We start from the raw sequence: 27,542 nt of genomic DNA, 5'->3' as shown, positions 1-27,542 counted from the left end.
GCGCCAGCCTCTGCTTTCAGTTGATCAACAGCGTCATTGTCGGCTGGTTGGACGCGCGAGTCGAGCTCTAACACGAACCGAACCGAACCGAACCCATCTGCCGCTAGAGCTGCCACAGCGCTGCTGCCACATTACAGTTAACAGTTGCACGTCGCACTGTCCGCTGCTGCTGATAAAACGTTCAATTAAACAAGCAAATTTTAATTTAAATAATTAAAAAAAGTACTGCACCCGGGCACCCCTGTGCGTGTGTGATATATATTTTTTGGATTTTTTTTGCGGATATACCTTATACCTTCCCAAGCAACTGTGAAGTGAATCAAAGATATCGCGGCCCGATCGCAAATGTCGGAGAGGAATTTTTGAAAACAAACCCAAATGCGAATCATATCGAAACTGTATCCTCGCGGCCCCCTCGATCGCAATGGGAAAATGCTGATCCTGCTGCTGCTTATCGTTACGCTAACGGAAGGTAAAAGATCAAGGAAGTCCCTCACAGAGCGAGGAAATGCAGGGAAATGCAGCATTTCCATGGCTATGGCGTTGGGGAATCCCAAATGGAAAATATGTGCATTCAATATGAATAGTTTTCGCATTGGAATGGATTTAATATATGAATTTTTATGGCTGGAAAGTTTATCCAAAATTTCTGTTAAATGGAGAAATTATATGTTTCGAAATAGTTGCTTGTTTTATTCGATTTCTAAGCTTTACCTAAAAGAGGAAGTGATAATTCAAAAAATATCCCTAATATAAAATATGTGTAGATGAAACTGAATGAAGTTCTGTGATCACAAAGTCCGAATCTATGCAATCTTTGAGCTAGGAGATTTTTGGTAGATTGTATTTTTATAATACCAGAAATGGGCAATTATTTATATGCTACCAACGATGAATACTGTGATAAATCATTTATAAAAGGGACAATATGGGCCTCCTTAGCTAAAATTTCCCTGAAAAATCCATATGCTATATCCAATGAAATTTTTATGCAGATTACAATATTACTCCCTTTCTGGGAAGTCGTCAAACTTTAACCATTCGACCAATTACAAAGTGAAAAAATAGATAAATCCCATACAAACTCGTATATTGTGCTGGAATCTTCTTAGTGCTAAGAAAAGCCTCTTTTTTTCTCTCTAAAATGTTGATCAAAATGGATAGGGAATAATATTTCTATAATATTCTATAATATTTGCGCTATTTCGCATTTTCCAAGATATTTTAGAGAGACTTTCTTAAGCAACGACCAGCATTTTTATTTAAGAGATCTAAGATTTAAGATTTAAGAGATATCCCATCCAATTGCAAATTTCAATGAACTGTCGAAAAAAACCTTGTATAGCTTAAAGGAAACTTAATCGAAGAACTTTTGAAGTTTTAGCATGTGGATGTATCTAAGAACTCCACAAAAACTCGTATAATTCAGAAGACTCTTTCCCTTCCTTCTTGTGGCTGTATTCGAAGCGATCTTGAGAAGGTCTGCTCTTGGCAGACTGTCATCCTGTAATCAGTGCTGTGCAGTGCTCGAAAGACAGCCGGACATGGCATAATGCCAAACCGTAATCAGTGTTATGCAGTGCCCGGCAGACAGGCAAAAGAGGCAGGACACTTCATATGCAGGCAATTGAACGTAAACCGACTTGATAATTGTTTCCACGTAAAGTGAGTTTATTAAACCCTTAGGTGGTACAGGGGAAAACAGGGACTGGGAGTGGGAATGGGACGGGGACTGGGCGTGGGGTGGAGTGGGGTAGCGGGCGATTAATAACGGCATCTGATGTCCCGTTTGCTGTTGGAGACTGCTTAATGCACTGTCATGGCTACAAGTCCGGCCATTGTCCTACTGCATTGTTGCCATTGCCAATTGCCATTTGGCATTAAAACGTATAAATAACAAACAAACAAATAAATAAATAAAATACACACACACATGTGTGTGTGTAAACGTATATGTGTTTGTGCGAAAACAAGCAAAGCAAAAGACAACAACCAATATCGAGCCCTGAACAGAGAAGAGGGAACACTGCACATTGAATGGCAATTTAATTGACTCTCCGCCCCACCCGCTGGCTCATTGACTCATTCACCCACTCACCCTTTCACTCACTCACTTACTCATTCGCCAGAGCGGATTCCAGCGATACCGCGGATTCATTGTTGCTATAAAATCTGTTCGGCTTATGCTTCATAGCCCCAGGCAGGGACAGTGCGTGTGAAAGGTATTAAATCGAATTTGGTCAGCGCTTCAGAGTTTAAATATTTCAGCACGTTCCAGACTGTACAACTCACAGTCAACGGAATAGTCTAAACATTTGGTTCTCAACTCTAAATTGGAATCAAGATCATGACCAACCTGACTGTCAACAACTTTTTATGAATTATGAATCAGGAGAATCTAAATATCCGCTATAGGAGCTATAGTACACCCCCAAAGTTGTCTTCCAATAGAAAGTAGTCAAAGTTCTACTCACGGCGGATAGATCAGCCTACAGTTTCGCAACGCACTGTCTGCTCATCCATCCGTGCACACATATATCTCTTCTCATTTTAATTGCGTAAAAATTATGTTTTCACCTGCCCCCCGCCCGGCCAATCCCCTGCTCAACCACAGGACCGCCGGACCGACCACCTGCCTGCCTGGCTCATTGTCTGCCTGTTGTCCTGGCTCCTGGCTCCTGTTTACTGGCGCTACCGGCTCCTGTCTGATGTCTGATAATTGTAAAAAATGGAGTGCCAAATTGTTCACGTCGGCGCGACAATCGCAAAATACTTTCCTTCCTGGCATTAAATATTTATATAAAGCGAATTGTCATCCCATCCCAGCTCATCCCATTGCATTTTGTTTTGTTTTGCTTTGATTTATTCCAAAAAATAGTTATCCCTATTGTTTCAGGACTTCATAGTAATTTTCGGCTACTGATTATGCAATTGTATCATTAATATTCGTGTGTTTGGTGTTCAATATGTTGCATTAGGGCTATGGAAATTCGTTAGAGAGAAGGATCATATCTAGAAAAAGAAGCCACAAGAAGAACATTAATGTTTGCATTGATTATTCCAGCTATAGAAATTAAAACCGGACAGATATATCTTTAGATTAAGGACCTTTATTACTGAATATATGATTGCTATGAAGACCAGTTTATGGAACGATTCTCGATCTTGTCTCTTTGCCCCCATTCCAAATCAAATTCTGAAAAGTGGCAAGCCCCCTGCACAATCGCTTCGCTCGTGCGTCAACCCCTGGCTCACTCGCTCGGCTCGCTCGCTCCGATATGTGTAATATATATAAGCATATTTATAGGACAGTAGGAAATGGCTTTCCTAAATTTTAAAGCTTATTGCCACCACAAAATTGACTGCTTAATAAATATATTTCTCCAAGATTCCCGAGATACCAATGAGCCCAATCTAAACAATTTAGGGGCCGTTTAAAGGAGAGCAATTTGCATCTTGTGCTTCTCACATTAATGCCAGCGGACGAGTATCCCTAAAGCTGCGAGCAAAGCAAAAACTATTTGCCATTAAGTTGATAATTATGCATGAACGGGGGGGAGCCCCGCTCGGGGTCCAGTCCGGGGCATTCCAGCGCATAAATATTAAATACCCACAGATGTACATATTTAAAGCACTTAAATCACGGCAAACAATAATTCCCCAGCGATAATAATAATAATAATAATGAATGGCGGGGAGGGGGGGCAATGGTGGATAGGGATCCTGCCGATATAATGGTAGATGATAATGATAAACATAAAAGTGAAAATAATTTTCAATTACAGCAACATTAATAACCGATAATAATCCTAAACAAATATAAACGAACCCAGTCACGACTGCAAACTCCAGTGTGTGTGTGTGTGTGTGTGTGTATGACAGTGTGTGCATGCGAGTGCTTAACCGTGTGTGCCAGTGTGTGCATATCAATGATATGCAAATTAATTGCCGAGCATTTGGCATTTGGCAAATGCAAGCGCGAAAGGGGGGGACATGCCAATGCCAATGCCAATACCCTGCCAGCATCTCTGTCTCCCCTCCCCTCCCCGCCCCGCTCCCCGCCGCCGTGTCACGAGTATGTTAGCTAAACCGCAATATGGCTTGCATAACACAGTGCGATAGAGAGAGCCACAGAGCGGGGAGAGGGAGAGACGCTTTGCTACTTTTAATGGCCATTTGGCTGCTGCTGTTGCTGCTCTCCCGGCCGTCCCCCGAGTGACTTAATTGATACCAACAACCGCCAGGACCTGCAACTAGTGAGCGCCAACAACAACTTCAGCAGTAGTCAGAATTTTTCATTTATTCCGATACAGGGTACTAGTGGTGCGCAAGGGTATATTGTTGTACAGAAGCCACAAGTCCATCTATCGAGTGGAACGCCTCTACATAGAAAGGGTGTAGCAGATCTCCTACGATCGACTTGTGTATATCCTCCGAATTTAAGTCTGGGATGGGTCTGTTTTCCACAAGTCTCAGGAAACTGAAACTCCACTCCACGTACCCATTAGATGGGCTTCTACTTAAGACTTAATATAAATAAATCTGGGTCGGCGGTATCCCGCAGTCGGAATACGCGACGTTGACTTTTTGACTTTTTTGTATTTTCTTTTACTGCATTTTTCGTATCTTTTTTAATCTCTTTTTTTATTGCACCTTTTTGTACATATCCTCTTTGTGTGGCATATCTTTTTTTCCCCCATTTTTTACGTCGTTGGCGGCGGTTCTTCAGCTTTTAGTGGACGCGGTCAACGCCGGCAACAGCCGCATACGGAGTTAGTCCTGGGTCCTGGGTCCTGAGCCCCAAACTTTAACTATCTGCCTTCCACCGCCCGGGTGCTGGTGCTGCTGCAGCTGCCCCTTTTGGATTCCCCCAAAAAGTTTGTCCGCCAAAAAATTCGCGTAATTTGTAATTAATTAAATATGACGCCCAAGGAATGAAATTCGAAGTATTGAGACCGAATAAAAGGAATTAAGGTGCGCCAGGGAATGGCAAAAAGAAAAACACCAGATAATTTGCGATATTTGACCTGGCATATGGGCTAATGGCTCCTGATGGACTGAAGGAGATTGGGATTAAAATTGATTTTTTTACACAACCAGAAGATATGTATTTAACCAAAAGATAAATGTGTGGTAGCTGTATGCAAAAATATTTCAAATCTATTTCTCTTTAGAGGAAAAAAAAAGGGAAGAAATTCTTTCCAAAAGTCTCCAACTCACAGGAAAGCAAAGCCAAACAATTCACAAACTGGATAAACTGCACGGATTATTTGATTATAATTAAATATAAACTTGCATAAACTTTTGAGAATTCTGGAGTACTTGTGCCCCAAAAGGACTTGTGCAAAAGGCTGGCATACGCCTTTTGCCTTTTGCCAGGAAACGCTTTACCATAATTTCATATTGCAAGGCTGCGAGCTTTAATCGAAACATAAATACAATTAATTCTTACATATTTTCATGTTAATGCAAGTGTAAACGCTCTTATGTTATTATGCACGCCCTAAAACATCATTAGTCCGGGGAATGAGAAATAACACTTAACTATCAAGTATCAAAGCGATAAAGTGAAGTGAAATATATATTTGCGCAATGAGCGACACAGACTCCTGACTTCATGGCCAGCAAAATGGCTTGAAACTTTAACAAAAGGCCTTAAAGAGACCCAATGTTTAGTATAGATATTAGCCGAAGTTAGCTGCTTGGACTAAGAAATAGTTCATAAGCAATCGAACCATTCCATAGATTCGCAACAGAAGCCTACTCCACCTGGCCGCAACAAATATTGATCAGCCTCAATGCCGAAAACCCTTCCAGAGCACAGAAACTTTGGCAATTAAGGACTTCCAGGGGGATACCCTTTTCAGAATGAGAGCAGCAAAAATCAAGACACAATTAATTGCGCGACATTTGTAAAAACCAAAAAAAAAAGAGAAGCAAAGGGAGAAAGTTGAAGAAATGTAAATTGAATATTTTCTTTTCGTTTTTTTGTGGGGCAAGACAACAGGGCAGTGGTGGGTGGTGGGTGGCTCGGCGGTGGATTGTGAATTCAATTGGCAGTAGTTCAACGGCTGTAGACGACGATTTGTAAAAATGCTAATTTCAATGCCAGACCCAGCCAGAAGAACAAAAGTCCAACAGCCATTTGCAGGCATCGTCTGTGGCATACCCTCTGTCCTGCCACTTTCTCACCCATCTCAAGTCATTTATTTGTTTTACCAAAAAAAAAAAATACGAGCGAACAGAAGCTGACTTTAAGCCGGGGGGAAATCGGTGGAGACCTGCCAGAGCTGGGGTACTTGGTTGGGTTTCATTTTCAGTTTTGTGTTTATTTAAGTTTGTGTTGTCCTGGGCTGGCTTTTCATCTGTCCTCTTGGTGCCTCTCGATATTTGCCATTATCACCTATCATTGGGCGCTTTGGCAGTGGATTTGTGTGGCTGTCCAAGTGTGAGGCCATAAAAAACGGCAACGGCAACGGCCAAGGTAAATGTACCGCCAGTGTCTTATGTGCCGTGTCCTGTGTGTCCTGTGTGCCATTTCCATGCAGATTCGCATCTTAGTATCGTGTGTGTGTTTGTTGGGCACCTTGGGCCGCCGCCCATATATATTCCGGGCGGCTCTCCTTATAGCCACCCAATCAACCTCGCACCGCACATCGCCGCACACCCACTAATACATTCGTATGCTTAACTTTTGCCAATGTCCTTAGCCATAAATTTGCTTTGGTAAATCCTCATTGTCGTTGTGTGATTTAAACTTTTTCCCGAGAAGAGGGAGTGGGGCAACAGAGAGCGCAGCGCCGCCTCGGGATACGAGCCAAAATTGACAAGACTCTCAAAATGGTGGTTCCCCCGTGTGTGTGTGTGTGTGTGTGTGTGTGTAACGGTAGCAGTGTGCAAAAGAAACGAAAATTGAAATGAAGATGAGGAAACACGAAAAGACCAAGCAGTGGAGGATGAGATGAGGCCAAAGCAGTACCAGAACCAGTGGAAGATGAGGCGAAAGCAGTACCAGAAGCAGTGGAGGAGGCTCGGGAAGAAGCAGCAGAAGCGGAAATTTATGATATGGGATTGTAGGAAGGGCGGACGGGGCAGGACAGGAATGGGACCATGGTGGATTGGAGTGGACCCAAGCCGGGGGGTTAATTGACTTTGGCTTAGCTTCAAAATGCCTGCCGAAGAAGAACCAGAGCATGGCACAGAAGAGCAGGGCAGGGCAGAACAGGATAGGACAGGACAGGCCAGAGTTCACAAACAAGTACTGAGCGGGCAAGAGCGGGAAGAAGGTCTCTGGCCAGGAGACAACTTCATTGGGATTGGCACAATGCTGGAAAACATCTTTGGCATGCAGTTTCAACAGATTGACAAACAAGCCGCAGTCAGCCAAGCAGCAACTACATTTTAGACCCCCACCCACCCACGGCTCACTGCAGTTGCAGATGCTCCTTGTGGCAGAGGTCGCACCAAACACTTTGGCTTCCCTCTCTGCCTCTTCCTGCTGCTGGCCACAAATGTACAGCTGCTTGAACTTTGCACTGCTGTTGTTGTAGATTTCATACATACTCGTATCTGTGCAACTGCTTGGGCAACTGCTCTTTCAGTTCCCTTCCCGCACTGCTTGTTTCTTCTAATCGTACAATCTGAACCTCATTGTCTGCTGCTTAGGCACTGCTTCCTCTGCTTCACCAGTGATCCACCACAGCTTGGGATGCCACTTGAAGTTTCTTCAGCCCTTTCAACGCTCTTCTTCTGTCCCTGTTTCTTCTCTGTTACTCTTCTGTCACATTTTTCCTTCCTTTGAAGAGCAAAGCCTCTGTACTACCAGGCTAAAGCTTCTGCTCCACTTCTCAGCACTCTTCTGCTCAATCTTCTCTCCAGTTCTCCTCTGCAGAAGTCTCTATTATTCTTATATAACATTATCACTGCTCTGGCCCTTCACACTCATCTGCTGATGGTACTGCTGCAAAACTTCTCTTGGCAGCTACAAATTAATCTGCATATGCAAACCCACATGTGTCCGTCCGTGCATCCTGCCACTCGACCCACAAATAAATTTGCTTAAATACTTTTATTTTTTGTATCTTTATCTTCGGACTTGAACTGCTGGTATGCCAAGTGGATTATCCAGATTATCAAATGTAATTTTGAGTGTGATTTCAACTGGTTTCCCGGTTTCCCCAAACCTCCACTTCTCCAACCCCCTCCCACCACCACTGCGCACTCCACTCTCCACTCGCCACTCGAAAGTGCGATAAATCATGCCCTTGGCCAATTGAGTCAATTCAGCATTCTTCATTCTTCCACATATTTTCGCCCAAACATATTTCTACACACAATACACTCCGTACCCCTCCCACATCCCTTAGCTGCCCAGCTTTCCTTCTCGCTCGCACTCTTGTCTATCTGCCGCATCAGTGAGGCAACGGTACTGTCTATAAATATTTAAATTTCAAGTTTGCCAAAAGTTTTTTGCATGCATTACGATGATGTAGACGACGGCAGGCAGCGTGGCAGGAGAGAGTGGGGCTGAGTGGGTGCGGTGGATGGGGTGCAGTGGAGAGTCTGCGGCCAGGACAGCAGTCGTGCGTGGCTCCTGCTGTCTGGCCTGCCTCCACCACGCCACCACTCGCCCCGCTTAGCCCTCGTTCTGTGCCATTATTTTTTCTATACCCTCGAAAAAGGGTACTATGATTTCGATCAGATATACAAAGGCAATGCCAGGAAGAACCCTAAAGAAAGTACATCCAAATATATATTCCCGATCTGTCTGTACTAACAATAGTCCTCTCGGAAGACTAACCATACTTCACAAACTCCACTTTTATCTACAATTTCATGGCTCTATCAAATTTGACCATATACTAAATAGCTTTTGGAAGAACAATCATTTGTTAGATATTTTTCTTTGTGAGCTTCGTACTCGAAATGTTTTTACGGGTATTCGTGTTTTAGACTAGTAGATGAAAACCGAATGACAAACGTTTGATCTGCAAGGGTATCCAAAGTTTCGGCCTTACTTTCGTTTTAACTTTTTATTTGTTGGCGCATTTGTTGTTGTTGTTTTTTTTTGTGTTACGGCCTGGGGAAACTTTTTTGCAGCACTTGCAAGTGAAATGTTTGATTTTCAATGATTCAATAAATTATTTATATTTGCGTATGCCCAGGACCCAGCACCCAGACCCAGCACCCAGCACCCAGGACCCAGGACCCAGACCCGGACTTGGTGTTGGATTGCCTGTGCCGTGGTATGCGGTGCCGCTTCGCGTCCCTCCGGGGTGCCGGATGTCGATCTTCAATTAGCCGCCGCAGCTCTTTAAACTGTCTGCTGTCGACGCTGGCTGCAACGCTAACTGCGACGCTGGCTGTTGTCTGGCACAGTTAAGTTGTTGGCAATAGCAAGAGACAGGGACACAGGGAGAATGAGGGCGAAAGAGGGCCAAAGAGGACCAGAGCGAGCTTTTGGGCACATTTAAAAGCGATAAATCACGGTCTTTTTGGCAGGCGCAACAAGGGGGAGGCGGAGGCCCATGCACCAGTAGCGTGCATTGCCAGCGCGATATCATTAACTGCCACAGACACACACCCACACACACACACACACAGAGCACACTCATGCACTCTAATCTCACTGTCTCTCTCACTCTGTGCCCCCCATTTCTTTACAGCAATTGGTGCCTTTGCGCCCGAGTTTGTGGAGAGCATTTCCAATGTGTCCGTTGCCGTGGGTCGCGACGCCACCTTCACGTGTCACGTCCGCCACCTGGGCGGCTATCGGGTAAGAAGTCAACGTCCTTGCCGTGCCGCCTTGCACTCGAAAACATAACAAACACGACCCCTACTCGCTCATCCCTTCCACAGGTGGGCTGGCTGAAAGCCGACACCAAGGCCATCCAGGCCATACACGAGAACGTCATCACACACAATCCCCGTGTCACGGTCAGCCATCTGGACCAGAACACCTGGAATCTGCACATCAAGGCGGTGGCGGAGGAGGATCGCGGCGGCTACATGTGTCAACTGAACACGGATCCCATGAAGAGTCAGGTGGGTCAGGTCAAAGATCATCATTCCATACCATATACATATGTGTGTACATTTATTATTGACATTTGAGGCATAGGTTTTGGGTCGCACTTGAAATAACATGGGCGGTCACAGGAGGCTGTGGATGGTTTTGAAATTCGATCAGGCGTCGCACAGCCCCTTCGAAAATCATTCAACAACAACCCGGTCAACAGTAAACATCTAGCCTTTAAAATAATTTTTCCGAAATAAAATACAATTTTTCCTAAAACCCACCACTCGGTGTTCAAAAATTAAATTCTATTTCGGATTTGATACAAAAATGCCGCTACGTCACCCCTCACGCGGCGTGAGCCTGACGCGTGACCGCCACCATCGTCGACATTCGCGCGGCGAAGGCAGATACGAGCGCGAGCGCCAGCGCGACCGCGACCGCGAGCTTGGCAGTGAATGCCACGAAGGGAAATCCTTTATGTCGTGGATGTTCGTGATTGTTGTGACGTCCTCCCTGGTAGTGGGCTGGCTGCTGTACCTCGTCGTCGCCTGGAAGTATGCCGTTGCAAACGGAACTTCCGTGGAGGACACAAGCAAGAGCCCTCGTTTGCTGGCAGGACGCGTCGATGGCGACATGTCTTGGCGCGACTCCGATACGGCCGCTGCAGCTGCAGTGGCCACGGCAGAAGAAAAGGCCGCTCGCTGCTATTTCTGCAATCAACCTCTCTACTTGAAGAAGACCATGAAGCAGATTGGCCAGCAGGTCGTCGGGCAAGATAAGGCACTCATGCAGTTGGAACAAGAACTAGGCCGCGATCGCAAGTTCCGCTCCGTCGCATTGCTTGGCCCACCCGGCGTTGGCAAGACCATGACAGCCGCGGCTCTGATGCGGAGCTTCCCATGGTCGGAGAATACACGTTCCTATTCCTGGAACAACGAGACTTCTGGAAAAGATGATGTTAATAAGTTTCGCAAACTCCGCCAGTTCATGAACGAAATATCGAACTGTGGCATGAACTTCCATCTCATTGACGACCTAAAAATCGATAATAGGGACATAGTCCCTATCTATAATGAGATGATTTCTCATCGGGAGGGTGCTGTTGACGAGCTGATGGCTGATCAGATTGTGTTGGTTGTTTATATATTTAACCTAGAGACGCAGTACCTCGAGGAGCACCAAGAGTACCTCAAGCAAATCTCAGACACCACCGTTTCGATCAACTTCTGTTCATTTGGACTTGAGGAACTTAAGCTCTGCCTAGAAGCCGAGCTCAAGGCCATGAAGTACTCGCTCAATGAGGAAGCCGAAGCAGCTGTCCTAAAAGAAGCGATGAAGACAATCGACATCGCTGGGTGCAAGTCGCTCCGTGCACTCATCGAGAAGCTCGGAGAGCCACTGCCTATGGAATCCGCCTAATGATAACCTCGAACTTCCTTCCATTTCTGTTATTTTGGTTTTAAGGGAAGTTTTATTTCATCGAGTGGTGTTCATATTTGAAACATTTTAATAATGAAAAACTCACCTATTTATGTAATTTGAGTTTTATTCAATCATTTGATTGTTTTTTTTTTGCTCGTTTTTTATCGCGGTCTGCAGTTTGGACTTCGGACTTCAATTTCTGGTTGTTGCACTTTTCCTGATGCGCATGGCACCATTCTTTAACCAATCACCACTTTCGGATGAGTGTAATATTAAATATTTGGCTCTTACTCGAAGGAGAGAGAAAGTAACGATGCGGATATAATTGCTAATGCACCATTCTCTGTATCAGGGCGCTTGTCTCCGTTACAAATGTCGTTGTTGGATGCTACATGCTCACACGCACATGTTCGTTATCTTGTTGGCTTCATTCGCCTGTTGTTTGTGCTCCTATATTTCGCATGTTTCTTTGACAGTCACAAAACACGTAAGAAACTTGAATGATGTAGCACCAATCTGGGCAGAGGCGACGAGGACTAAGTCCTACAGGAGACAGCTAGATGCAACGGCCCGACTAGGAGCTCTGCGAATCTGCTGCGGTTTCCGGACCATCATCGGACGATGCGGCCCTGGTTAGTGCCGGAATGCTTCCAGTGGTGGAGTTTGCCGAGGAAGCGTGGGGAATCTGCCCAGAGATCACCCAAAACCGCTCCCCGGTTTTTGGGCAATTGATTGTGATTTTTCTGCGACATTTTTTACAAATTTAGACCAAAAGAAATGGCAAACGATGAGGGATTCGATCACGAGCACGAACTGGTATTCGAGAAGGACAGGGTACTATTGTATTTGTGATTCGCTTGCGCTATTTTTATGGCCATAACGGGGGAGATCGGGATCCCTGCTTATGTCAGGAATCTTTTGTTTTTGTAGCATTTCTCTTGTTTGGTTTTGTTTCGCAATTCCTTTCATGCGGCATTAAACGGTAAAGTAAAATGCGAATGCATTCAACTGTTGTCCTGCTTTCGCCTTTTCCTCCTGCTCCTCCTTCTTTTGCGTGGAAGAAGACAGGCGCAAGAAGGAAGCGAAGAAAGCGCAGCAAACCGAAAGCGAAAACTATGCGAATGGCGACCCCCATCCCCACACAGCCCACAAACACACATATCAGAGAGCAATAAATGCACACACACACACATAGGTACGTAACATATATGTATGTGTATGAATGGGAAGCTTCGTCTACTGTTTTCTGTGTACGCTCCAACGGTGTTCGGGGTACACGTCCACGTACACCCTTACCCACACCCCCACCCCCACCGCCACCCGTACATCGCTATGTGTGTGCCCGCTCACACGTACACTCATGTGTCCAGCCAAGTGAAGTTTATGGTGCCAATAAAATGTATTTCATGCTTCCTTAATTTTTATTTGCACTTTTACGCTTTTCATAAGAACAGCAAGAACAACACAGCGCAAGTACAGTGGAAACACGACGGAGATTCGACGGGTCAAAGTGCACTGTGTGTACACACATGTACATGAACTGTGTGTGTGTGTGTGTGTGCCACTAGCCCTGTGGCATAAACGTTCTCATTCTCTGCTGTCTTAAACTATTTAACGCCATTCCATTCCCTTTACCTTTACATACCCGTACCTTTGCCACCGGCCTTTATTCGGCCCCACTTTATTTTGCCAGGGACCATTTTCCCAGTCGCCGTATAAAACACTTTACCATTACTTCTGCTTTATGACCAACTTGCATAATCAGCAAATTCTCGCCGCCCCTCTCTCTGCCGTGAGTGGTAGTGCAGTGCGTTTGTCCCCTAGCAATTTGTGATAATTTAAGTAAGAGAAATAAAGTATTCCATCCATCCCTCCATTCCTCCATCCTCCTCCCGTTCCCAGTCACTTCCGGATTCTGTTAATGTTTGTGTTTCTGTTTCATTTGGTTCATTTGCAGATAGGCTTCCTGGATGTGGTCATACCGCCGGACTTTATCAGCGAGGACACTTCATCGGATGTGATTGTGCCGGAGGGCAGTTCGGTGCGCCTGACATGTCGGTGAGTAGTATGTACCGTATGGTTTTAGCCAGCCATCAAGCCATCGACCCATCCGACCCACCACCCCCGCACACATGCAATTCATCAAGATGCTGCCTCAGAGGGTTGCACTTCGATACTCGCATGTTGAGTTTTTTTAGCCTCAACTTTCCATCTAAGTCGCCTTCTCCTTCTGCACTCCCAGAGTCGCATCCATTCTCCCGTCTCAATCAGCGCCGTGTAATAATGTCAGCAAATTAAGTGACACTTCATTTCTCTTGATTCCGCACTAATACACTCCACTCCCTACCAATGGCTTCTACCACTACCCTAGGGTTAACACGGATAGCGGGTAGATTAGCTGCTTTAGTGAGCATCAAAGAGATAAGGACTTACGTTAACCCCTCGTCTGGGTCTGGAGTTTTCACCATTTTCAAGGGTATTAGGAAGCTGGCTAACAGTCTCTAATTTGTGTTGGTTATTTTCTAACTGCCATGTAAGGGGCATGCGGCGGTGGTGGGGCTTGGTCTGCGTGCGGGTGTGGGTGTGGGTGTGATGTCGCTGTCGGTGTGGGGGCCAAGGAGTCAAAGCCAAGGCTTGGCTGTCTGCTGATTTATGAACTTGACCGCAACCACGAAGTGTTGCTCTCTTTTTTATAACGATTTAACCGCAAAATGATGAAACGATGGCGATAAGCGCGTTGCGACTGTGCCACTCTCTCTCTTTCTCTCTCTGTGTGTGTGTGTGTGGAAAGCTATTAGAGACCTTGTCTGCAGACGTTATATATTTGGTTTTATTTTCTGTTTTGTTTCCCGTTCATTTTTAATACCACTTAGTGCAAATCCCTTGAAATGAATTCAACTTCAGCTTTACGCACATTAAAAGCACGGCGTAAACGTAGCCAGACAATCAGAACAAGGGTTAAGGTGCTTTAAAAACGGTAGAGTAACGGCCACAGCGAGTAGGAGAAGAGCGAAAAGTGGCAAAGGTCGTGGTGATGCTGCGGCATAGACTTCGAGAGGAAAGCGCCTTCTGATCACAGAGGGAGAGAGCAAAGCCAATTACTGTATCCAGTACCTGTGAATTGAAGAGCTGAAGTACGGATGTATCCCGATACATCGAAGAACAGATAACTTTGCGTGATTTTATTTTCGAATAAACGATGGAGTAAAGGGCACAGCAAGGGCTTATGTGTCCTACTACAAAATTATAGGCAAATGTCAAGATGCAAGGTCCGCAATAATTTCTATAGAATGAAGAAGTTTCCCAGCTTTTCGGGTACTTTTTACTGGCTTCTGTACTTTTTCTCTCCCATTGTGGCTTAGTAATTAGGGTTCGATACTTACTCAAACACAGCGCTTTAGTAACACCTCTCCCTCTCTCTCTATCTCCCCCCACTGATAGCACTTTTCCAGCAAGACACCCCCCGACCTTGGAGCTTGTCAAAAAACAAATTAATAATGAAATAAATAAATTCGCCTGTAATGCATTGGTGGTCAGGGAGGGGAGTAGGTGAATTCATATCGTACTCTCACTGCTTTGAATAGCTGTAAATCAACTTAAAATGGTTTTTGCCTCTTCGTTCAGAAGCACAGCCCAGCACAGTAAAGTTCAAGCGCCCTCTTCCTCTGCAAGTTCTTTCTTTCGACTATGTAAATTGCACTTAGTTTTTACTCAGAGAGATTTCAAGCAAAGCTGTTGCTGTTTCCCCCCCTTCTTCCCCATCCAACATCCCACGCACACACACACATTCAATCAGCCTGCGTGGGTCCTGGTCCTGGTCTTGGTCCTGTCCCGGCATGACTAAACATGTCTAAGCAACTGCTAGTGACTGCTAACTGGTAGCCAGCCAGTCGCCGCCATTGTGTTGGCCATGTGGGAGGAAGGCTTCCCCAAACACTGTGTTTGTATGTCTGTATGTCTGTGTGTGTTTTCTTTTTAGCTATTTTGCATCTGTTTGCGGCATCATAAAAATTTACCACACCCGTGTCTGGTTCGCTGTTGAACAACTTCTGTCTTAACACGCATTTCTCTCTCGCTCCCCGCAAAAACTCGACAAAACCACTCGCACTCTTGCTGCTCTCTTCTCTCTCTCTCTCTTTCACCATCTATCTATCCGTTGCACCACATACTTGAGCAGGACAGGAAAGACGTAGTCGCAGTCGGCGCCTGCTGGCTTCAAGCGGTGGCTGCTCTGCTTTCCTGCTGCACTGCTTGCTTTCCACTGTCGTTGGTCTTTGAGCGCGAAAAGGAATAAAAGTTTTGATGCCCCTTGCAGAGGGTATAATGATTTTTAGCATGTGTTTACAACGCAGAATAGAAATCATTTGTATTTGTGTTCTTGATCATCATTAGAAGACGGATCAATGTAATCAGTTTTAAAACAATTCGACTGATCCCTTGCACAGACTCCAAACTGTTCGATTTGAGACTTGAGACTTGACTTGAGAATTCTTATTCAAAACATCATCCATCAACGGCTGCCTATCGTACATCTGCCAGGGGAATAATGGATCAGAGAAGAGAGGGTATCCAAAGGTGCGATTCTCAAAGCTAGCCTTACTCTCTTGTTTGGTCTCTCTCACTCTAACGATAACACAATGGTCTCTGGCCGTGGCTCCCACTGTCTGCCGTGGCGTCGTCATATTAAATTTAATAAGCCACTGAACTTGAATATTTTCCATTTCCCATTTAGCATTTACCATTTACCATTTCCCATTTCCCATTTCCCATTTGCAGCCATTACCATTGAGTGGGCGTGGCCGAAATGGTTTATGGGCCTCGAGAAGACAATTGTTTTTGGGTTTCCCCCTATCCATACTAATTTGTGCTGTTCATTTTGCTGTTTGCAGAGCCCGTGGCTATCCGGAACCGATTGTCACCTGGCGGCGGGAGGACGGCAACGAGATTGTCCTCAAGGACAATGTGGGCACCAAGACACTGGGTAAGTGACGGTAGTTTTTTCAGCACACACTCGCATACCTGTGTATCCCTGTGTGTCCTGTGCCAACTAAACCAACAATTGCCTGCTTTCAGCGCCCTCGTTCCGCGGCGAAGTGCTGAAGCTGTCAAAGATATCACGGAACGAGATGGGCTCGTATCTGTGCATCGCCTCCAACGGGGTGCCCCCATCGGTTTCAAAGCGCATCTCGCTTAGCATACACTGTAAGTACACAACGCTCATTCTCCCAGTCTTTACCATCTCTCTGTCTCCATCTCCCTGACCACCGTTCGTGTCCATCTCGATGCAGTGCGCCATTAATTAGAGGAGCTTGCGGTTGGTCAACTCTTTTCAGCTGCTCGCAGCAGCACGTTGAGGTTGCATCATCAGTCAGCTCTCCCCTGCTCTCCTCCACTCGAGTCGGGTCCGGGAGCCTGGGCGTTTATCTTGCGTTTAGCTCGTACACTGGCAAAAATTTGTAGGGACACGAACTGGTGTTCGGTTGATCCTTGAATCGTTTGAAAGGTTAGTCGGGCGTACTAAAGACCTACCAGGGCTAAAAATGCATACCGACAGATGCCAGAAAATAATTAATTTCAGCCACTTGAAGAATTTCGCATCCCTTTAAGTTCCTTCGAAGAAATTCTTATGGAACCAGACCCCTATCTAAATGAAGCTTCAAAGAATTCTTTTGAGCAACCCCACAGTTCCCGGTGCTGTTTTCTGCCAGTGCACAATGAGTCCACTCCGTCTGCGAAGATGCCCCACAGCGAAGGAAGACAGAAGGACCAAGAGAGGAAAAGGCAAAAAAGGCACAAGGCAGAAGGCAAACCCGGGGGCAGCTATGGCTCTATGCTTCTATGGCTCTATGCTCTATGTGCCGTGCTAACTCGATTGTCCTTGTTGTAATCCGTTTAAATCCTGTCACTGATACCGGGCATTACCTGCTCCTACCATCCTCCCACCTCCAACGTTTTTGTATTTTTGTTGTTTCTGTGTATTGTGTGTGTGTGTGTGTGGCAGGTGCTTTTTGGTGGGCCACAGCTTTTTTGTCAAACTGTCTGCAGCACGTGCTGCTGGCTGCTGCCTCACTGCCTCACTGCCTTGCCTCGCCTGTGACTCTCCTGCCATCTGGCAGTTCACTCAATCACCGAGGCAGCTGCAGACGGGGGGGGCGGGCGGCAACGGAGGAGACCGTGGCATCCACTGCGTTTGTTTGCTCTGCCACCTCCCTCCCACCATCCTGTAACTCCCTTGTTTATTTTTCTTTTTTTTGCTTTTGCTTTTTTTTAGCTCGTTTACCACTGCAGCAAAAGCCTGCCCCCACTCTCCCCATATGCCCCATATCACTCGGTCCACGGAGGTGGCAAAATCACGCCTTTTAACATTTTGACATTGTGTTAATGTGGTCTTTAAGTGGCACTTGGTCTAGGGGATCGCTGCTGCTGTGGAAAAACTTTAACCCCTGAATGAAGGCGGGCTTATTGCTCCCCAAATGGGTCTAACTTCTAATTGATTTAGCCAATGGAGAAGCCAAAGCTTTCTGGCTCATGAAACAATAATATTAAATTCTTTTCTTTGAATAGTCGGCCTTGATTCCAGAGGAACTTGCATTTAAATATCTACTTATTTATGGCTTGTGGATTGGGAGGGTATTGCCTATATCCTTCTGCTTATAACAGGGCTACCCTTTTGCGCAGGATACTAGAATTACTGGTTAACAGTTATCTTCGAGTAGCAGATACTCCTCAGAAGGTGTGCCGCTAAGGGGGTGAGGGGTGAGGGCTGAGGGTCTCCACCTAGCGAAACTTTTTGATCAACTCGAGTTGCGCATCGCTTCTTTCTTTCACCTTCTGTCCATTCCATTAGAGTGTGTTCCTCCTTCACTCCGTCGTTTCGCCCTTTCGTCCGTCCGTGAGTCCTGCGTGTTTCGTGCTGCGTGTTTACTTTTCCTGTTGCCATTTTGCAACAACTTCCTTCGCAATTTGTTTGCGAAAGAGTTGCCAGAGCCACAGCCACAGCCCCCTCCCTCCCCGTTTCCCCGTTGTCACGTTGCCCCCGTTTTTCTTCTCGGAAACTTTTGCGGAGTCAGTTGCAAGAGCAGATTCTGGGAGGGGCTGGGGCTACTGCTGCAGTGTCGCTGGCTGATAAAGCAAGCAGCTTGCCACGCGCCGCATGCCGCATGCCGTATGCCATATTTTCCTCGACCCACTTCCGCTGCAAATTCTCTTTCCGCTGCCGCCTTATTAGGCGCTTCCCCTAGCTGTTGCCTCCACTTTTCTGAGATGCTTAATTAGTGGCACCTATGGGAAGTGCGGCAGGAAGAGACGGCGTGCCACATGCAGCCGGCAACCATCTTAACCAGGCCGGAATCGCAGACTTCCTGTCGCTCTGGCCTTGCCAGAGCTCCTCCCGGGGGATTGGTCACGAGGCACGTTCATCGCTGCAGGTCCACCCACCCCCCCCACCGCGTCATGCGGCATAAATCGAACACACAAAATAAACGCTGCAAAATGAGACAAAAATCACGTACGTGCGGATGCCACAAGCAAACAAAAAGCCCCACCAAAGAAGAAAATTCAGCCATGCAAGGCGTTGATGTGGCACAAAAAAGTGTAACGGACAGCCCCAGCTCCTTGGATCATCTCCATCAAACCATCAAACTAAAACACTCAGGCACAGTACGCCTCGATGGATTTCGATGGGTGGAAAGGTTCCCTAGATGCCTTCACCTTTGTGGCACTCGGCACTCGCTCCCTTCTGTAGTTGCACATACACACTCGTGTGTAGATCCCTTCTACGAGCAAGGACTACTCGCATCGTGCAGCGCTATTATCTTTCAATCAGACTCTTGACACATCTCTTTCAGATATTGGAACTTCTCCTTCTGTACTATATTGGTAGGTAGCTCTGTACCATCCCGAAAAGGGAGATGTTCTTATTGTTATCTTTACTCCAAAAATCACAGATTTGCAAATACTGAACGCTGCATTTCAGACAAGTAAAGTCAGTGCCAACAGAGGTCCCAACAAAGTCGTTCAATTGGACTTTCTTGGGTCGAAAAAGTGTTCCCCTCTCTATGGGAGTAGAGTCTTGCATAGCTGTGGAATGCCCCAAAATAGCTGTGGATATAAACCATTTAAATACAGTGCGTTTCATCATAGTTGAGACAGTAGAAACTGGGGAAACAAAACAAGCTGCAAGCATTATGTGTTACTTACACTGCTGAAACGCTCTGTATAGGCCATCTATCATGGGCCCAGCACACGCACCTCCTCCTGAATGAGTTTCGAATTTTTGTCACCTTCAACTCAAGCCCCAGCGTCTCTCTCTCTCCATCGCCACCAGTCCTGCTGCAACAATTGCCGAAAATGTGCTTCATGTAGATGTTGCAAGGCTGCCAGTCTGCCAGTCTGCCAGGCTGCCAGGCTAGAAGGCGGGCAGTGCTTTGCTGCATTGTAGAGTGGCGGCAGGCAGGCAGTGCCAGGCAGCTGACGACGTCATTAGTGCATATTTGTGGCTTTGTTTGCCACAAAACTGAGCGGACTCTGAAGCCCCGGCATCGACATGGGGGTCCCGGCCCGGGCCAGTCCGAAGCAAAGGCAGGTAGGAACATGCTCAGAATAATCATTGCAAAATTTCAAATCGCCAAGCGAAAGTGCCGAGGGACCTGAGGGACCCAAATCCTCTATTCCTATCCCTATCCCTAGCCCCTTCTCTGGGAGTTCCACAAAATTCACTGAGGATAGACCCAGAATGTGGCAGCTCCATGCGTGTGTCCGTGTGCATGTGCGTGTGGATTAAAGTAGAGGCAGTCAACCAGCACGTATGCCTGGTCAAGCTGCCAGCGCTGCTACTATTTCCTATCCACCAGCGGACGGTGGAGAAAAGACTTCTCTCATGGCGGAGGACCAGTGTATTTCAGTTTTGTGTGGCAGGCGCTATTATTGAGGAGTGATCGGATCGGGAATGCGGCTACCAAAAACAGAAATGGAAGGAATATCCATAGATCCCTTGACAGCCTCCGAAAAACAGTAGTGATTTCTCCACCACGCATCATTGGGGATCCCCGAAACAACGTTAAGGGATTTCCTCGCATGCCCAGACAGAATTGAAGTTATTAAACCCTAACCAAACCCAACCACCAGAAGCGATAGATAGTTGATGGATAAGACAGAACGCACTCGGCCATGGAAATCAATTAAAATCGTTCCAACTTGCAAAACTCTCCACACACACACACACACGGACACTCGGACAGGCGGAGAGGCGGAGAACCGGCCACACGTACAGGACACGGAGTACACTCTGTGGAAGTTTCATTGTTGGAGCTGCAATCAACTATCAATGCACATGGCCACAAATGTCTCAACATGGATAGAAAGGGAGCTCTCGAGAGCTGGCGAGCTAGAGGGAGGGAGCCGCCCCACAGATAGACGGAGACAATATGCAATCTGTAAGCTGCCCAGAATGTGAGGGGGTTTGAGGTAGGGGGGGGGCTTGCGTTTGGGCAGCTTTTGGCAGGTTTTACAAAACCACCAATTTTGGTTATAGCCGGCCGAATGACTCTCCATCTTGCTATCCTCCTCTGTCTCTGACTCTTGCACCTGCGAGAGAGAGGGAGAGGTGAGAGGCTAAGTGACAATAAATACGAAAGTTGGGCCATTGGGCAAAAGAGTTGTCAATTCACCGTCCGACGCTGCCTGAACTGCATTCTGATGAGCCCCAACAGCAGCAGCAACAGCAGCAACAGCAGCAACAGCAGCAGCAACAGCAGCATCAGGAGTGGCATTAGAGCCAGCCACACACCATCAAATTATGCTACACTCAATTGGCCCTCAAGTTCGTTGGCTTTCCTCTGGGGGCAGACGGAGACCGAGAAGTCGTTGCACAAATTGGGCTTTAAGATGTCTCATCTCCAACAGAAGAACATTGAATACCGGGATGGCCATTTGTGGACTGCCCGAGAAGGAAAGAGCATGCTGTCTTATTTCTACAAAGTAAAGAATCTCACATCCACGGATATTCAAAAGAGTTTATAGATCGAAAAAAAAGTTGATGCCTTCCCTTGCGGTACCCAAATATTCACATTGTGCAGAATTTATTTTGGATTCAACGTTTCGTACAGGTTGATTACAGATTCGATTTCGATAAAAACTTGAGGTGAGCGGTGGCAACTGCACTGCCCTCTAGGCCAACCGCCCACCGGCTCGCCACCTCCCAAAAATCTTATCTAACGTGGCAAAGAGGTAATGTTCAGGTGGCGAACTCCCTGGTTATTGTAATGATCAAAGATGTTGTGCATATTCCGGATGTTGGGCCTTGCCCCGTGGGGGTAGAACATGATAGCAGAGGCGACGTTCTGATGCATGATACCATCTCCAGAAGCTTGTACATCGTATTCTACTTGATCATCTAGTTGATCATCATCTGACGGTTCTATCCCGGGAGCAGCGGGCTCATCTGACTTGTCCACTTGTGCATTTCCAGTTTCATCGGGTCGGGAGACATCATCAGCTACACCGCGGCCTTGACCGCGTCTGCCGCGACCCCGCTTGATGCCCTTCATTCTAGTCAGTCCAAACAAGATGACGGCGACTGTGGTGGTGGCGCCCACGCTGATCAGGACTTCTTTCGAGGGCTTGAAATCACCCAATACAGCTATTTTTTTGGCAAACAATAGTCCAGTTGCTTTGAGCGCTTCGCCAATGGTTGCAAGTTTGAGTTCAATTATAGAGGGAGCTGGGAGATGGGGAGATGGGATTTAGTGGGGGAATATATGTACATGCTCTTATGCTTTTATTTAGCCGTCTTCCTAACTCTGTTTTAATGCCCCACGTGTGGGGCGACCTGACGTTGTGTCGTTGTGTCGTTGCAGTTCATCCAGTCATCCAAGTACCAAATCAATTAGTCGGCGCACCACTTGGCACTGATGTTCAAATCGAGTGTCACGTTGAGGCCTCGCCCAAATCAATTAACTACTGGATTAAGGACACGGGTAAGTCTGTGTGTGTGTGTGCATGTCCCTGTCCCGAGCTGTCTGCATATCCCTATGCTCGCATGGATACATACATCTATGCAGATGTCGGGCCCAGGACGAACGCATCATTACTTCAACATCGAATCGAATCGAATCGTTTGGCATTGTCATTAGTCAGTTGTCAGATTGTGGCACGTTCGTCCGTTCAGGTTCCAGGCTCCAGGTGGCGGTAGGTCGGTTTGATGCCTGCCCTGGCGCTGCGACTGCGACTGTGACTGTGACTGGGCCTTGGACTGCGGATGGGTTGGTTTCGGTTTTTGGGGGTCTATTGGCTTATTCTTTTTCTATTTTTGACAGTGCTTAGAGTTGCGTCGTGTGGCAGTCCCAGTCCAGTGCCTAGTGTCCAGTCATTAGGCTTCAAAAATATTAAAGGACCGCGCAGCAAAGCGGACTGCAGAATTTACAATACTTTTGGGATGTTATGCCTAAAAAGAGCAACGGAAGGGGGCAACAAGAAATCTAAAAAGTAGAGGATATTAGAAGATAATGTCCGAAGGAACCACCACGACAGATTCCCGAAATACTTAAAAGAAATGGACAGTAGAAGACACGGACTTCGGACGGCACAGGACTCATGAAAAAAAGCACAGGGACAGCGAATACCTGGTACTAGCAGCGGACAAGCGACAATACCCAATAGCGATCCTACATAGTCCAAGGATACGCGAGGATTCACACTCACATTCACTTCCACTTGACTATTACTCACCCATAATCAAACCGACTTTATATGTTGAAATTCTATTTGCTGGAAAATTTTCTGTTAAAATTACATTACTAAACGAACACACAATCCAAAGTGATCTCTGGCTGTACTAGAATGGCTAGGGCAGTGCCTCCTAGTGTTTTAGAATTCGAATAAAATTTCAGAATATGAATGAATATAGGCAGTGAGTAGTTTAATGTCATTTTGATTATCCCAAATCAGAGGAAATCGTAAGCGAGCTAAGCGCTATCAAAGGACTTTGGGATGTACGGAAATCTATAGGAAAATCCTAAAGAGCCACGGCCACAAAGAACTAGGTACATAAGAGCAAGATGACAGTATCATGGGATAGGCCACAACATAGCTTGAACTTAGTGGGAGAAAGAAGATCTAGCTGGATACAGGTTGGGAGTGGATGGAAGTAACTATCGCGAATAGCAGAGATCAGCTAGAGAGACCACGGAGTAATACGAGAAAGTCCGGAAACTCAAAACTAGTTTCTCTATGAGTCAGGGTCCGAACCACACTTAATATTCGATTTCACTTGACTTTTACTCACCCATGATCTTACTGGAACTTAATAGATATGGTGGACAGTTGTAATCGGATTGAAAAATTTTTGCTGACAAATATATTTTTTGGAAATTTTTGAACGCACAATATTTTGTTAGACAAAAGTTATGTATTTCGTTACAGGTTGAGAGACAGCTCGATACTAATACTGATATCTCTGGCCTTACAAAGGAGACTAACAATTGCCAGTGTTTAGGGTCACAGCCTGCCTAGTGTTTCAGAATTCGTTTTGTGATTTTGTTCTAGTGATAAGAGATCCGTATTCGTTGAGTTTTCCGTACTCTTTTGCCGTGAAATATATGCCTATTGTTTGCTGATTTTCTGTTTGGCACGATATCCACAGGTGAGATGATTGTCACCTCCGGCAAGTACCACGTACAGGAGAGCTCCCAGTCCATGTACGAGACGAAGATGTCGATGATTGTGCGGAAGTTCCAGAAGGACGATGTTGGCTCCTATCGCTGCATAGCCAAGAACTCTCTCGGCGAGGTCGATAGCAGCATACGTCTATATGGTAGGTGTTCCTTTCCGTTCCGTTCCGTTCCTTTCCTTTCCTTTCTTCCCCTTTCCATTTCCATTTCTCTCCTCCCGGCCGAGGAGGGCCATAAAAGCTATACATACGTATCTGGGATGTATTCGCACCTTTGTTTCAATTACATTTTCTGGTTTGTTTTCTTCTTTTTTTTTTTGTTCATTCATCCTCTTCTTCAGAAATCCCCGGTCCGAATCGTAATAAAAATCCCTTGAACGGAAAGGGCAACGGCGGCGGAGGCGGTGGCGGAGGCGGCGGCTTGGATGCGGATGCCAATGACATTTTAAAACAGAAACAACAAGTCAAAGTCACATACCAGCCGGACGACGAGGAGCTGCAGTACGGTTCCGCCGAGGATTTCGATGGCGATGGGGAGGGCCTGACGCCGTTATCGCCTCACGTTTACTACACCAGCGGCAATAAACCGCCCACACATAAGCCTGGCAACTCTGGCGGCGGCGGTGGCAATCAGCATCAGCATCAACATCAACAGCACCACCATCACCATCACCACCAGCAGCAGCAGAATGGCGGAGGAGCTGGCGTCGGTGGTGTCGGAGGAGCGCCAGGTGGAGGTGGAGATCCGGGCATCACACGTAAGCCGCCTCCCTATTACGGCGGCAATACAGAGGTGCGCGGCCCCATCGACAACAACAACGGAATGAGCTCCGGCGGTGCCGGGCTTCGCGGCTTCGGCTTCGGAATCGGCTTTCCCTTCCGCATACCCTCCCAACCGAGCCTCAGTCCCATCAGCTGGCTGACCCATCAGGAGGCATGGCACCATCCGCATTGGTGGCACTGTCGACAGCCGCTCTTAATGGGTTTGTCGGCCGTGTCCGGTCTACTCCTCACGCTCTGCCTCTTATAATACCCAGTCTAACGGACTCGCACACCCCGCACACAGGACACAGGACCCACTCCCACACGCGGACAGAGACAAATACTCGTACACATGTTGTAGTAGCAAATGTTAAATTGTTTATAACAAAAAACACACGGACCCACACACACACACACACACAAAACTGGACATACGGAACGGAGCAGAGCGGAGCGGTAGCCAAAAATAATGTATCGATATTTAGAGAATGTACTTTCTATGATAGTTATTATTACCAGAATTGCGTTTTGCGCGGAATCAAAGTACTGTCTCTCAGTAGCTACATATGTATGTATATGGGAGTGCTCGTAATACTCATGCAACACCCAGTAATCCCCCAGTGCTCCACTCTACTGGGTACTCCTGTATCTGTATCTGTATTTGCATTTGTGTGTGTGCAAATCGCGCAGGAAAAAAGGCCTAAAAACATGAATTTCATTTTACTTTTTCTCTTTTTTTGTTTTCTTTTTGTATATTTCTTGGTTTTCTCATTAAATCTTTTTTGCCGTGAAATTTCCAATTGCCGAAACACATTTTTTGCACATCCAAATAACTTTCCAAAAAGGTCAATTAATATCACAAACCAAAACGGAATTACACAACAAATACAGAAACAAAAAAACAAAAAACTTTTGATTTAAAAGCAAATTCTTTTTGTTTTCCTTTTTTTTCTTTTCTTTTTTGTTTTTTTGTGCAGATTTTTGTTCATTTGTTAAGTTTGATTGACATTCCATCAAGTACAGAAGGGGATTTCTTCACGAAGGTGGGTTGAATGTGGAACGGGGAATGGGGATGGTGGAGTAGGGTAGTATTAAACAGATGGTTCATTGGAGAGGATCTTAAGGGGGGCTACCATTGGAAAGACGCCGAAATGGAAGGTTCATTGGAGAGGGTCTCTAGGAGGGAATGGCAACCATTGGAAAGAAAACTTTATAAAAACCTTCTGACATGCCCTAGAGTATGGGGGAAAGTCTCGAATATAACTCGACCCCTACCCACACATGGGAACATTTTCCATGTTTTTGTAATCCACTTTTGAAGGATTTAATAATTGTGGTTCCCTCCATTTGTCTCCTGCTTCCGCTTTCGAGTTGCTCTGAAATAATTAAATTTCGCATGTTTATGCAAATTATTTGCACACACTGTTAACCCCTTAAGCCCCTTAAGCCAGGACCACACACCATGCCACATCTTGGCCCTCTGTCGTCCCCTCTGAGCAACTATATCTTGGTGTTCGTCAAACTTTTGGTTTTTTTTTCTTTTTATTTGGTTTTTGTTGTTTTTTTTGGTGGTTCTTGCTCTGAAGCTCAGGCAACATCTTTAGCCAGTTCGTAGACTTGTCTTTGCAGCTGTGTGGGTGAGAGAGTTTATCTGTGTGTGTGCGTGTGTCTGTGTGTTCCGAGTGGGTGTTGCAGCTGTGGCAGAGCCAAAGGCACAGGGCACAAGTTGCGGACACAGATACACTCTGCAACTGCTGTCAGTTTTGTTGGTTGCATTTTGCTTTTGATGAATTACTTGCATGTCAGTTAACCACACACAAATATACACACCTACATACATAGATGCATATGCATACATACACATACGTATATATACACATGTCTGTTTGTATGCTTGGGCCACTTTTTAATGAAATGAAAACTTTTTGGCAAAGTGAATTTCATTGTAAGCAGCAGCAGCAGCAGAACCCCACCATCTCAGTGCCTGCCCCATCTCAGTGGCTCCAGCTCTCTTCAAGAACTTGCAGCTAAAGAAAAAAGCACTGCCTCTCCAGCCCCCTCCTGAGAGGCAGGAAATATACAAAACCGCCAAAAGCTGCCACTGATGATGATAATAAGACGCTGACAACCGCAGCAGCAGTAGCAGCAGCAGCAGAAAGCAGCAACAACCCAAAGAAACATGTCAACGGCAACATGCAGAGGGAGTGAGGGTGGAGTGGGTTTTTTGGGGGTGGGGGGGTAGGTGGGGGGTGGCACGTTGACACAAGTGTTTCAAATTACATAGACGACGAAGGCAGCCAACAACAGCAGCAGCAGCAGCAGCATCGGGAACTAGTGAAGCGCCTGCAACACTTTTATTGTGGTTGTCGTTGGTGTATCTCGTTGTGTAGCTTATGGTGTTGTTTGTGTTGGTGTAGCTCTGGGGTTACTCTCATTTTTGTTGTTGTTGTTAGTATTTCTGCTGCTACTGCCGCTGCTCTTTCCTTTGCTGATGCTCCAATCGCTTCTGTCTACAATTGATGATGATGGTAATATTGGTACTGTAAATCGTTGGTGTATCAAATATTTGGCAGTGCTGATAACGTGGCTGTTGGCGAATACCCATGTCTACAGGTCTACAGAAATTGTCAATTTGATCAAGATCACACTTCAGCAGGTGGCTAAAAGCTAGAA

At 46.1% G+C, this 27,542-nt stretch overlaps 2 protein-coding genes across 5 annotated transcripts; one reads left to right on the top strand and one right to left on the bottom strand.

Moving 5' to 3' along the window:
* On the top strand, positions 1-27,098 carry DIP-alpha (Dpr-interacting protein alpha). 3 transcript variants are annotated; one of them, XM_002134273.3, is made up of 9 exons: positions 1-472; positions 9,666-9,775; positions 9,859-10,044; positions 13,398-13,498; positions 16,330-16,421; positions 16,514-16,642; positions 22,297-22,416; positions 24,081-24,251; positions 24,449-27,098. In XM_002134273.3, the coding sequence occupies exons 1-9, from the start codon at positions 379-381 to the stop codon at positions 25,135-25,137; spliced, it is 1,692 nt and encodes a 563-aa protein (XP_002134309.2). In that variant the 5' UTR covers positions 1-378; the 3' UTR covers positions 25,138-27,098. The 3 variants fall into 3 exon arrangements, with proteins under 3 accessions (XP_002134309.2, XP_015041916.2, XP_033238285.1); XM_015186430.2 differs by lacking the exons at positions 1-472; positions 9,666-9,775; positions 9,859-10,044; ... (2 more) ...; positions 16,514-16,642; positions 22,297-22,416 and adding an exon at positions 23,363-23,481; XM_033382394.1 differs by lacking the exons at positions 1-472; positions 9,666-9,775; positions 9,859-10,044; ... (2 more) ...; positions 16,514-16,642; positions 22,297-22,416 and adding an exon at positions 23,921-24,002.
* Positions 21,487-23,884, bottom strand: LOC6901641 (uncharacterized). Of its 2 annotated transcripts, none has more exons than XM_015186431.2 (2): positions 23,724-23,884; positions 21,487-22,160 (listed from the first exon to the last, which is right to left on the bottom strand). In XM_015186431.2, the coding sequence occupies exons 1-2, from the start codon at positions 23,725-23,727 to the stop codon at positions 21,652-21,654; spliced, it is 513 nt and encodes a 170-aa protein (XP_015041917.2). In that variant the 5' UTR covers positions 23,728-23,884; the 3' UTR covers positions 21,487-21,651. The 2 variants fall into 2 exon arrangements, with proteins under 2 accessions (XP_015041917.2, XP_002134310.3); XM_002134274.3 differs by lacking the exon at positions 23,724-23,884 and adding an exon at positions 23,168-23,270.
* Positions 27,099-27,542: the final 444 nt, after the last annotated feature.

Source organism: Drosophila pseudoobscura, chromosome X (genome assembly GCF_009870125.1).
Source record: "Drosophila pseudoobscura strain MV-25-SWS-2005 chromosome X, UCI_Dpse_MV25, whole genome shotgun sequence".
NCBI classification, from domain to species: domain Eukaryota; kingdom Metazoa; phylum Arthropoda; class Insecta; order Diptera; family Drosophilidae; genus Drosophila; species Drosophila pseudoobscura.
Note: the sequence above shows the minus strand (reverse complement) of the source record. Positions and strands in the feature narration are given on the sequence as shown.

Excerpts from the sequence above, each read along its gene's own strand:
- DIP-alpha (XM_002134273.3), top strand. The coding sequence starts at position 379 with ATGCGAATCATATCGAAACTGTATCCTCGCGGCCCCCTCGATCGCAAT. Across the intron at positions 473-9,665 it reads TATCGTTACGCTAACGGAAG|CAATTGGTGCCTTTGCGCCC; the intron begins GTAAAAGATCAA and ends ATTTCTTTACAG. Across the intron at positions 9,776-9,858 it reads GCCACCTGGGCGGCTATCGG|GTGGGCTGGCTGAAAGCCGA; the intron begins GTAAGAAGTCAA and ends TCCCTTCCACAG.